The 12,658-nt window shown below is 39.2% G+C and overlaps 1 protein-coding gene across 4 annotated transcripts; it reads left to right on the top strand.

Moving 5' to 3' along the window:
• The first annotated feature begins 1,873 nt into the window (after positions 1 to 1,873).
• Positions 1,874 to 11,673, top strand: CCDC14 (coiled-coil domain containing 14). 4 transcript variants are annotated; one of them, XM_030488327.1, is made up of 13 exons: positions 1,874 to 1,934; positions 2,588 to 2,643; positions 3,107 to 3,182; positions 3,877 to 3,949; positions 4,041 to 4,181; positions 5,330 to 5,569; positions 5,661 to 5,755; positions 6,782 to 7,358; positions 7,878 to 8,019; positions 8,631 to 8,710; positions 9,142 to 9,360; positions 9,441 to 9,573; positions 10,324 to 11,671. In XM_030488327.1, exons 1-13 carry the CDS (start codon positions 1,908 to 1,910, stop codon positions 11,255 to 11,257), a joined length of 2,793 nt encoding a protein of 930 aa, XP_030344187.1. In that variant the 5' UTR covers positions 1,874 to 1,907; the 3' UTR covers positions 11,258 to 11,671. The 4 variants fall into 4 exon arrangements, with proteins under 4 accessions (XP_030344187.1, XP_030344188.1, XP_030344189.1 ...); XM_030488328.1 differs by having other exon boundaries at positions 1,876 to 1,934; positions 2,588 to 2,674; positions 10,324 to 11,673; XM_030488329.1 differs by lacking the exons at positions 1,874 to 1,934; positions 2,588 to 2,643 and having other exon boundaries at positions 3,109 to 3,182; positions 5,169 to 5,569; positions 10,324 to 11,673.
• Positions 11,674 to 12,658: the final 985 nt, after the last annotated feature.

The raw sequence follows: 12,658 nt of genomic DNA on the forward strand, positions 1-12,658 counted from the left end.
GAACTAGATGATGTTTAAGGTCCCTTCCAACACCCAGACCACTCTATGATTATACGATTCAGCTGTTCTCCTGTTATAGTAATCTTGTTTAAAATTTTTCAAAGATAAAAAATGAAGCAGTCTCCAAATTCTTGCCAGAAAATCCTTCTGTTCTTCTGTTGTTTTAGGCTTTTTTGTTGTTGTTGTTGGGTTTTGGGGGGGGTTTTTCCCCCCCCCCCCCCCCTTTTTTTTTGTTGTTGGTTTGTTGTTGGTTTGTTTTGTTTGGGTTTTTTTTTTTTTCCAAATGAATATCTTCGTAATATAGTTTTAATTCAAGTTGAGCATAGTTTTAGTGCAAATGTTAACACAGTAATACCTAATAACAACACAATTTACACATTGGGAGAGCACAGATGTTGCGTATTTATAGGCATTTCTGCTATAGCACTCTTAATAACATAGTAATGTAAGCACAATTTCAGCCTGAGTAAATGTAATTGCTTTCAATGATATGTTTCAGAAGGTATATTTATTCAGCTAGTAAAAATGAAGGTACACAGAATACTAACATGCCACTCTGTGTGTGTGTGTGAAACCTGAGGTACTGTCCTTTATGATCCATGTACACTGGTGTTTTGAGGGATTGCCAGAGAACATTTAACACCAGCTGAAAGCCAGTGTGGAGAATAAAGGACTGTCAGGTTTAGCCTATACAGAAAGTATCAACAGTTCCCTTTGACTTCCTACCAGCCTGCTTTTAGCTTTTGTGCCTCTGAGGACTTGCAGGACATGGACTGCACAAGCACGCAGAGGCCCTGGGGTAGTTTTATCATCAGTACCCCTTGTGATGTCTGACTTTTCCTTCAGGGCAGCCTACCCACCTGCACAGCCCACTTTTCCATGTATTTTATTTTATGAGTGCACAGAACCTCTGCCCCACAGGCCCTGTTGTTCCTGAAAGATCCATAAGGCACCAGACAGCACACCATGGGAGGACAGCACTGGGACAGGAAGACCCAGCTATGGGAGGTGACTCTTTCCCTTATGAAGCGGAGATGCAGATAAGGGGCAGCTCAGCAGGGACGAGGCGGAGAGCTGAGCCCTGAATCCCCCTGTACTCGGCACTTGTGAGGCTGCAGGTCTAATACTGTGCTCACTTCTGGGCCCCTCACTACAAAAGAGACATTGAGGTGCTGGAGCGGGTCCAGAAAAGGGCAACAAAGCTGGTGAAGGGTCTGGAGCACAAGTCTGATGAGGAATGGCTGAGCTGGGGGTGTTTAGTCTGCAGAAGGCTCAGGGGAGGCGTTATTGCTCTCTACGACTATCTGAAAGGAAGTTGCAGTGAGGTGGGGGTCGGACTCCTCTCCCAAGTAATAAGCGATAGGACAAGAGGTAATGGCCTCAAGCTGCTCCAGGGGAGGTGTAGACTGGATATTAGGAACAATTTCCTTACTGAGAGGGTGAGCAGTCATTGGAACAGGCTGCCCAGGGAAGTGGTGGAATCACCATCCCTGGAAGTGTTCAAATAACATGTAGATAAGGCCCTCAGTGACATGTTCAGTGGTGGACTTGGCCGTCCTGGCGTAACGGTTGGACTTGATGACCTTAAACGTCTTTTCCGACCCGACACACAGGCCACAATGACTGACAGCCCCACAGCCAGCCTTAGCCCCGCCCGCTCCTTATTTTCTCCTCCGATTGGCTGCTCGACGCTCATTCTCCGCCAATCCCCGACCGCGCTCCGTAAGGCAGCTGCCGCCGGCGCGCAGCGAGGAGCCGCCGAGCGGGACAGGCCAGGGGAGTGTTAGCCCCGCCCCTCTGTAACGGCCGTCCCGTCCGTCAACCAGGCAGGCTCGGGATTGGTCGGCGTGGGAGGTGCAGAGGGGGGCGGTGAGTGTCCCCGCCCTGCATCGGCCCGGGCTGGGGTCATGGCGAGGGCGCCGCGGCCGTGCAAGGTGCGTGAGTGCGAGCGGGCAGGGGACAGCCGGCGGGCTCGGCCTCTCCGCAGGGGCCTCGTTACACCCCTGGTTCGCTCGGAGCGGGTCGAGGGGTGTTCCCGCCGAGTGCCGGGCTCGCGGTCAGCGTAACGACTCGTGAGGGGGCGGTGTGGCACTCCGGCACTCGGTGCCTTTGCTTTCCTGCGCTGAACCCAACAGCCTTTCCTCGGGGCTCAGCGGGTTTGTGTGTGTCGCAGCGAGTTCACTGCTCTCGGGTCCTTCGGCCCTGGAGTGCCCGGGGTTTGTGCTGGGACTGTAGTTCGTGCTTAAATTCTCCAAAGTTCAGGTGTATATTTACCGAGCTCAGTTTTAGTCTGGAATGTATGTTTGTATGCCAGCCCTTGGCCATGTCGCGGAGTGAATTGCCGTATCTGTAGAATGCTGTGGAAATTATTAAATCTTCATGCTGTAAAGCTATGTTTTGTGAAAAGAAAACTACAAGGTTCAGGCTGTGACTGCACCAGTGGGCCCCCTCCTTGGTCTGAGAGGAGTAAATTCCCTTTAACTGATTTGCCTCGGCAGAAGTTCTTAGAATTAGTGGGCAGTGGTAGTCTTCAATTATGCTGTGAAAGTACTTTTTGAAAATCAGAATATGTTTCTATAATCAACAGGTGCTGTCTTCTGGAAGGCTAACAGGAGCAGCTAAATTAACAAATGGAAGAAAACAGTAAGAACTTAATCATGAGTGCTAAGACAGTGTACGTTTGAGTGTTTGGGAACCTTATGCTTGTCATAGCTCACAACTAGCCAGAAATTCTTTGTATATATCAGAAAATAGTTTCAGTGGCAAGGCAGTACAGCCAGGTTCTAAGCAGCCCCTGAATAGACGCAAACTGAATAGAAATTTTGTCTGTAGAAACACAGGGTTGACTCTGTCTGCGTGTTTTATTTATGAAAGATTGAGTATTTGTAGTTATTAGCCATACATAAGACTGTTGAGTAAAGGCTGAATTCCCATTTGACACAAGCTGTTAATATCTGCTAAATGTTTGTTGCAGAAATGCAGTTTTCAGAAAGTTATTTTGTTTCTTGATAAAATTAACTTAGCTTGTATTATTGAATAAAGTAAATTTATTTTACTTTGCTGTATATTAAGGAGGTGGTATAAACAGCGAATTTGACTTTTTCAGGTTTGGCTTAAGAAAAGGATGTTATTCTGATGTGGAATCTGGATACTCTCTTTATTCCACTGACTTTGGCAATCAGGTAATTAGATGACTTTTTAATACAGTCATCCCTATTATAAAAGAGAAGAGAAATCAGAATACCTTGAATAATAGAAAGAAAATGGGTTAATGTAGATACTACTGCGTCTGTACTAGAAATAGTTCCTGCAAAGCTAAGCAAGAGCATCTCTTTACTGCATCTTGCAGAGACAAGCAAGTTAGCTTTGTGTACAGTGAGTCTGGCTCTGACAAATCTCATTAAGGCACAGGATATATTTTGCAAACACGCTGTTTATAGACAAGGGCTTGCCCTTGCAGAAACATAACCATATTTGTTAGGTTTTATGCTGAAAAGAGTGAGTTATATGGAGTCAGCGCTGCAGTGCTGTTTTTTGTGTAGTGTTAAGTCAGTTATCTCCCAAATAGAAATGGGCTGTAGATAATAGCTAAACTGTTCATGGAAATAAGAATAAAACCACATACAATCAATTATCAAAACATAAAATCCAGCAAATAGACATGTGTGCAGCAACACAATTCAGTTATTTTGCAAAATTTGTGTGTTTGTAAACTTGCATGTAATTAAAAAATAACCCGTGGAACGTGACACAGCTGGTTATCAGTTGTTCTTTTTCAGGTGACAGTGTAGGGAACACTCCCCTCTAAAATAGTATCTTGGTTTACTGAAAGAAAATGGTGATACTTCTTTTCTGACTGCAGTATTCTTTGTGCAGGTTGATACTATTCATAATGGACTGGACCGTTGTGCAGCCTTACTGAAGAATATCTTACGAAGTGAGGCTACAGGTTGTACCTATTGAAAATTTGTTTTGTTTTTATTTTTTGTAAGACTGTTTTGATTTGTTTTGTTGACTAGTTTTCTTTCAACTAATACTAGGAAGGGAGACTATGCATAAACAAGCTGGGAAAACAACTTCCATGAAAATTACTTCCAAGCCTTTGCTAACCAAAGGAAATACTTCCAAGAAGACAGGGTTGAAAAAAAACATTACTCCTGCACATGTACGAAAAGACATTGGTAAGTGGGCTTACTTGGGCTTGCTTTTTTCTCAAACAACATTGAGAGACTTCTCAAATATATCTCAAGAACAAGGCTTCAGGTAATTGTTGTCATTTGTTATAGGGTGATCCATGGCTGGATCTACAAAAGGATGTAATATTGCTCATTGCCTTTTAGAAAACTTAAATGTTTACTAAACACATACTAAAATTCACAAATGTTTGATCTTCATATACAAGGCAGAAAATTGATTGTGTTTACAAACACAAACATCATCAAGTTTAGCTGGTAGGAAGTGCGGAGAAGAATGATAATACCCATGCCCTTTTTCTTTTGGACAGTGAAGCATTACAGCGCTTAGTCTGTGGGATACACAGCTATGAACTGTCCTGGAGTTAGGTGTCCAGCAGGCTTTTTTCAAAGATCAGTTTCTGGAAGCAGGGAAGTGTTGCAATAAATAATAAGAACTCAAATAGTTTAGTGGCCAGAGCGTTTGAATAGAAAGGTAGATGGAGTGCTGTAGGTCAGGTTGCTCTCAGTTGAAATATTTCACTTTTTCTTAGCGTTTCTCCCTCTTTTCACCCCATTTCTTTTGTGTAATTTCTAGTCCAGTAAACAGGAGGGGCCAGTAGACTACATGTGTAGCAGAATGTCCATTTTGTGAATTGTGGAAGGTGAGCGCATAGCTGATATCTTTCCAGCACTGTAAAAATAGAGAGTTTTAATTATACCAAAGATAAGAAAACTATTTTGGAAAGTGCTTTGGTATGGGCTATTCCAAATTGTTTAAAAGCTAGGATGTAGCTAAGCAGAGATTTTTAAAATTGCATTTTAGAACCGACCTTTTATAGGATAAATCTCTCTGCTTCTTTCAAGGACAGCTGTCTGTCCAATTGGTTTAGGTTGCTCTGTCTGGAAGAAAAAAATGATAGATTAATTTGCTGGTGAGTAAAAATCTGACTGGAACCTTCGGCTGTGGGATCTTTTGCTTTTTCTTTTTCAAAGGAACCTGCCAGAGTCTGCCTGACAACACCGTGGGTTTATATAGGTCAAGAAGACAGACAACTTCAGCTGGATTTTTTTGCTCTTTCTTTCTGTCTTTCTTTCTGTCTTTCTTTCTTTCTTTCTTTCTTTCTTTCTTTCTTTCTTTCTTTCTTTCTCTGTAGTGCCAATATCAAATGGAAAACTTGCCTCATCCACCACACCTTCTACTGAGAAAGAACTTCCCAGTGCAGCGCAGAACCAGATGGTTCAACCAATTCATATGCCTTGCAGTCAACACTCTCCTGTGATGCATGAGAAACTGTGCGAGCATGTGCAAACTCAGATGTCTCTGGTAACTGGCCAACCACCACACAACGGTAACGAAACTCCTACTGTAACTCCTTTTCCTACCTCAAATCACGGTTAGTAGAACTATGAATGTAGAGCCTGCTAATTTTACTGTTTAAGTTTTGCCCAAAATTGCCCTGATCTATGAGTGTCATTTTCTTTTAGGATGTCAAAATGTTACAGCTTTTAATTATCGATTACCTACTTGCACATCAGCTCTGTCCCTGCAGCATTCAGCTGATCCCTTGTCTACTCAGTCAGTAAGTAAAAGCTTGATTCTTACTATTAATGAGCATTTTAAATTAGCACTGCCTATTTATTTATACATATAATGAAGTGCGTTGGTTTTCTTGGGTGTATGTAATAATTTTCCTTAAAGAAAAAATTTGCATATTTCAACCTATAGTGAGGAACTGAATAAATAAGTAATGAGAGAAAATACTGCTACTTAGAGCTCATTTTATGTAGACACCAAAAAATGGAAGTAGAGGCATTTCAAGTGGCTGATTGTTTCTTCATGGTGAATTCTGTAATGGATGGCAAACATGGAAGGTGCAGGAAATAATTAATTACTGTTAATAATTATATTCTCAGTAATGCACATTTAGGACCATTAACCAAATCCTGATAAAAGAAATCATGTTTCATATGTAGCTTTTCCCTGCCAATAATCAAGTTGATTATTTTTTCAGACACTGTAGTATCTTAGAGCCACATTTTAAAACACTTTGTGTATTTCAGGGTATAGCATAGAACTAATGGAGAGTACCAACTGCCACCTTGGGAAATGTGGTAAAGGGCTTGCACCTTGAAACTGTAAGACTGTAGGCTTACCTTCCATCTGCAGGCAGTCCATGTATAGCTAGTGCTGTCCTTGACTTTTAAGAAATTCATCTAGTTAAGATATTGAAAGGTAACAGTGTTGTCTTTTATTTCTTCCCTGTTCTGCTTTGATTAAAAGAATTGAGCGTTCATAATGGAAAAAAAAAACCAACAAAACACTGCTGAGGCTTTGTCTTTACAGAACAGCTGTAAAAGAATTGTGCTTTAATGTTGCCAATAACATTTAAGATAAAGATAATCTAAACTAGATTTACATTTTAATTACTCCTTAATATACTGGGAAATCATGCAATGAATGAGTTGTAGTTGCTTTTATAATTTGCGAAGAATTGATCAAGACTATGTTAAGTCAAAGGTAGTGTTGTTTTGTGTTTGGGTTTTATTTTTAAGTTTTTGAAAAAATCATGTTAATTTTTTTGTTTAATAGAAATATTCTTTTGTAGGATGTTCCTGTAGACAGTGGCAATGAATGTGTGCCAAAGATGGGAGGACCTGTGGTTTGCCCAGTAGTTTCTGCTGCTTCTACTACTGCTGTGCAAATACAGTCTGCTACTGCTCTTCCTAGTGTGATCCCTTGTATAGCATCAGGTGTATCAAGTAACTCTACAGTGCCTACATTGAGCCCATCATCTTCTGGCAGAGAGATGACCCCACACCACAAACAACAGATGAAAGAAGCAGATTTGATAAGATGCATACAAGCTCACCTGGCCCTGTTACAATCACATGAAGTGACGAACGGCGGGACTGAACAGAAGTGCCATTGTCATTGTCCAGCAAAACATAATGCTTCAAGTAACGAGGAGGAGGATACTTCTGAAGAGCACAGTGAGGACATGGTCAACAAAGAAGATGAGTTGAATGTACTTGACGTAGCCCCAGTGAGAGATGCAAGCTGTAAGACAAGTTCTGTGAATAAAGTTCTAAAATCCAGAGAAGAAAGTCCAGAAGAAACAGCCCATCAAGTTAAGACTGTAAAATATCTCCTGGGAGAGCTCAGAGCACTGATAACAGATCAAGGTGAGGACACTTTCATTATGTAGCAGACTGATTACGTACAAATAACACAAGAGCTGCGTTGAATGAGCCCTTTAGTTTTTGGAAGTGATATGTGTCAGATATGTGACATCTTACAGTGGTTTTCCACAACTGTAGTAGCTTCATATTTCACTCTGGATAAGTATGAAATTATTTTTTGGAGTATTTTAGCATTTTTGTAACATCTAGAGTAAAGATTGTTTTCATTTCATATACAGTGTTTTCCCCTGAGAAAGGGAGCAGTGTAGACAGATTGCAACAGCCATCCCACCAAATTGGTCAGAGAGATGGTGGGCTGTGATTTATCCAGAACCTAAAGCATAGTTTTCATAGTCAAGCTTAACAGTTGTACATAAATAAATACAGTTAAAATGAAGAGGCAGTTTTCTTGGAAAAAAGTTGATACTACTATATCACTTTGTAGACTGCTTGATCTCATATAAAATATTACTGTCATATTACAGGTTTGTATGTCTTTTTTTTTCCCCTCACCTCTTGCAGATGATTTGGAAATGTTAAGGTTGATGAGTGAAATAGAAGACTGCATATCATTGCTCCCAGCTGTAGTGGGAAGTACAAATGTGCAAGCTGAAATAGCACTAGCTTTACAGCCTCTCAGGAGTGAAAATGCACAACTGCGTAGGTTAGTAACTTGTCAAGGATTCTGTATTTACTGGAAATGCACCTAAAGCATCTGTAACTGGCCTTCTAAATTGAATATTTTATTATTGTTATGTGTGTTACAGCCCTTTCATTCTTGTCTGTGCAGTATTTATATATTAGAAAGTGTGTTGGTAAGGCTGTATAGTTTGAATAATTTACACATGTCAAGACTTCAGTTGATATTGATGTTTAGTAGTGTCGGTTACATCATGATTGGGCCTTTGTCTGGGTGAGATCAATGTATCATTCTCTCTGAAAACTGCAGTACCAGGATAGTTAGTCTGCTTATATTCTTTTTTTAGTGGATTCTCAAATGGAAAAATGTCTCTCATTTCAGGGGAGGTCTCAAATACGTAACTGGGTAGCATTTCATTTCAGAATAGAAAGACAATTACCAGAACTTTAAAAGGGTCTTTTGTGTTGAAGAAATATAGGAATGTAAGAAAAATGCATTATTAAAACTTTTTTATATTTCTGAAACACTGTGACATTTAATGCTCAGTAACAACTTACCGAACGGATTTAAAATGCAGCAGTTTTGAACTTACTCTGAACTTTCTAAATTTGTGCTTTTTCACTATTCATATTCAGGAGACTAAGAATATTAAACCAGCAACTTGGAGAACGAGAAAGAAATGAGAAGACATCTGGACAAAGCTGCAACTATGAATGTAAAGTACTAATAGAAGATGATGGTTGTTAGAGGCATTTTTGTTAAAGCTTCATTTCAATAGATACATATAAAGATATATACATAAAAATAAAAAATAACAGTATGTATTGTGGCCTTTAGTGGCAACTGAACTAAGTGTTGTGGGTCTAATCAGGCGACTGCATTTGCATGGATTGTTGTGCCTCTTTAGACTCCACATAGTGAGACTCAACTCTTCAGCTGCTGAGCCCATTATCTTTCCTTTTGTTCCTCTTAAAATGAAGATGACAGATAATTAAGAAGAAAGCTTTACTTTTATCCTGCTGCGTCAAAAACCCCTTCTATCTATAAGCAAAATTATTATTACCAAAATTATTTTAAAACTTAAATTTAGAAATTCCAACTATACCACACAAGACACTGAAACTTTTTATGTTTTGTTTTTTGTAGTAGTTTCTTGGCAGTCCTTGAATATGATGCTCCAGAGTCAATTGAAAGAATCACTGAAAGGTCTTGAGTCACTACAAGCTAAAAATGAAGAACTATTTAAAATAATAGAAAGTCAGAAAGAAGAAAATAAACGTCTTGCAAAAAATATTCAAGATAAAGAACTAGAATTGCTTGAAAACAAACAGCATTACGACATTCATTCTACCAAGCTTAAGATTGGTACGTGTTTTGAATTTGTTTATTCTTCATTTAGTGTTTTAAAACTTAAATAATTAGGAAAACTCTTTTTGGCATCTTAGAAGTGGAAGAGGCATTAGCAAATGTGAAGAGCCTTCAGTTTAAGCTAGAAGCTTCAGAAAAAGAAAATAAGATTTTGGGTATAACGTTACGTCAGCGTGATGCAGAAGTTAACAGACTGCGTGAATTAACCAGGTATTGACATCATGCTTTTTAATTCGCCTCCCTTCCTCCCTCCACACCCCGTAACATCATGTTTGGACCTGATGTGCACAGGAAGTTAAACTGTTCTGTCTTGTTTATTGTTGATACTGAGTTGGAATGGCAGAATATTTTTTAATCAACACTTGAGATTCTGTAGTAGAGCTTTGGACACATCACATGCTTCTGTGACTACTACACTGACCACCAGATGGTAGCATAATGATGTCTTATTACGTGTGTATATGCATATGCTATATACATAAGCATTTAAACATTCATTTCTTTTGATGTAGAAAGCAGAAAATGAGAAGAATTAGTTGGGTTTTTTTGTTGTTTAATTTGGATGCAGTGGGAAGAATAATTCAGAAAAACATTCTCACTGATTTTGATAACTGTTTCTATATGCTTTGTAACAGTTTATTGACATCAGTTTATTTCAGTTTGTAGTACTCAAAGCAGGTAAACCAAGAATGTCATTAGGTTATGCTATTTTGGTTACTTTATAGGCACATTGAGCTGAGCTGCAGAAAAAAAATTAAGAAACTTGCAATGTGGTCACATGCTGCATTTATGCTACACTTTATGTACATTTTATAACGTGTAGAAAGAGAATTATGATTCTAATTGTAACTTTGCTGCAGTCTACTAAATCTAAACTTTTGGTGTTATATAAAAGTTTTTAAATAATTTTTTTTTTTAGTGACTATTTTTAAATCTGATTAATCAATCTTATCTTAACAGAACCTTGCAGGGCAGTATGGCCAAGCTGCTGTCTGACCTCACAGCAGACAACATTAGATCCAAACCTGAAAACGGTCTCTCAAAGTCCCTTTTGGAAGACTATGAAAAGCAGATGCAACCTGATCCATTTCCTGGGAGTACTTCAGTAATCACTTACCTAAAAAAATTAGAAATGGATCATATTTTGACAGATACAGAACCTCATTTCTCAAATAAAATTGGAAAGTTAGAAATGCAAAACCTAGCCTGTGAAAAGTTTGCTGCTGAAGGAAGTAAAATAAACAGTACATTCTCAAAAGGAGCATCAACTCCCAGAACACTACGAACCTCACTGAAGCAAGATGCAGAAACAGCCAGTGATTCTGGGACTTTACTAGATGACCAAAACAAGTTGGATGAGACTGTTTATATTGCATTGACTAGCAGTGCCTCTATAAAACAGCAGCCAATCTCTGAAAGAACTGGTGCGCAACCCCAGAGTAGAGGGTCTTGTAGGATGTTGGACTACCACTGTGAGCTTTCAAACTCTATGCAGCAGAATGGGTACAGTGTGAAAAAGACTATGGAAAACTCTTTTAAAGTTGCAGGGGATAAAGTGGAGCCAGAAGGAGAAAAAGTCCAGATGAGGCCAACAGGCATACCAAATGGAGCTGCAAAAGACTTCACAGATAAACCAGACCAACCTCAGCCTGGTACATACCCTCGCATACCAATGCTGTTTCTGAAAGAGATTTCTCAGAAAAAAGGCAGTGAAATACCTGATTTCAGTTCCATTTCATTTGATGATATATCTGGGAAGTCTGAGTGGAGTGCATCCTCTTACTCAACGTTTACTTCTCGAGATGAAGAGGACTTTAAGAATAGCTTAGCAGCCTTGGATGCCAACATAGCTAAGTTACAAAGAACTCTGCAAAATAGCATGATGAAACAATGAGTATGAGAAAACCAAATGGGGTGCACTTGGTTGGATTATCTAGGTTTTTCTGAAGTGTACTAATAAGCGTGGTACTGTTGCAATTATTTGTATTTTTGGTGTAAAATGACTAGCTCCTAGCTGTTTAAATTATGGATGGGATTTGTTCCTCATTAAGCTGTGGTGCTGCTTGATGTGTACATCTTGAAATAACTAGATATAATTACTAAATTATGACTTGGTTTTATACTTTTTCATTGCAAAATTAATTCTTAGACCTACACACTGGTCTAAGTGTGTAGAAAAATGCCTTAAATTATGACTTAGGTTTATATTCTTTAATTGCAAAATTAATTCTTAGAATAGCACTTCGTACTGTTTAAGAAACCAACAAACTGTTGGCAATACAGTTTTTCTATTAAATGATAAAGTAGACTTGCGTGCTTTTTCTGTGTGCTTTTTCAAAGTAATAAGAGCAGCATTGGGAGAGATTTGAAGTTGTGATAAATTTTGATTTCATTATCATTTGACTGTTAAAAAATTGGATGCATAGTTATTGTCCATGGTTATGACTGCGTGTTTCAAGAAACTAGCTCCTTGCTCTGGTTCGCCATAAAGGCATGCAAACAGTAGTGTCAACATCAAAGAAACAGGTGAATGTGACTTCTTACTCAGCTGCGTTGCTTCTTAATCCAAATTGAATTTTATCAAGTGGCACAAAATTGAGTGGTTTAGGGTTGCTCAAGAATCACCATCAAAGGTGAATAATTTTACAGTAGTTTTAATATTAATATAGTTTAATATGAATTTATAAAAGCATGACTTAGCAATGTTTGATGGCAAGGTTCACTCTATTACTTACTACATGGCTGAAACCTACAAAGGAAAATGGAGGTAAAATCAAGATAAAATGATTATACAGAAACCAAAGGCACAAAAGGGTAAGGGAGACCCTCCCATTGAGTCATGAGGTTTGGAGTAGATCCCCTTAATTTCCAAACTCCTGATGGAGCCTAGGTGCTGCTGGGTCTAGTCGTAGTCTCAGGCTTGGTCAACAGTATGTATGTGAAGGGTTACAAGAGTACCAGTTCACCACAGATAGGATTTTTACATAGCTTTTACCTTGCAGCGATCTGTAGTTTTAAGGTGGATCTTAACATTTACAATGTGAGTCAATGCCTTGAACAGAAGTGTCCTGCATAGGTAGGTCTCTCAAAGTTGTTTGGTTTTTTGAAAGAGGAACGTGGGTGCGGAAGGTTAAATTGAATGTCCTTAGTTACTTATTTTTTTTTCTTCTCCAAAGAACAATTGGAAGGTAGCATACAAGGGCAAGAGGTTCCACCGGTAGAGGCTAGGGAAGAGCTAGCTACAGAGTAGCTCTGAAGGAACATTGGGAGTTACAGTTGCTAAGTCAGGACCATG

The sequence above is a fragment of the Strigops habroptila genome, chromosome 5 (assembly GCF_004027225.2).
Source record: "Strigops habroptila isolate Jane chromosome 5, bStrHab1.2.pri, whole genome shotgun sequence".
In the NCBI taxonomy this organism is placed as follows: domain Eukaryota; kingdom Metazoa; phylum Chordata; class Aves; order Psittaciformes; family Psittacidae; genus Strigops; species Strigops habroptila.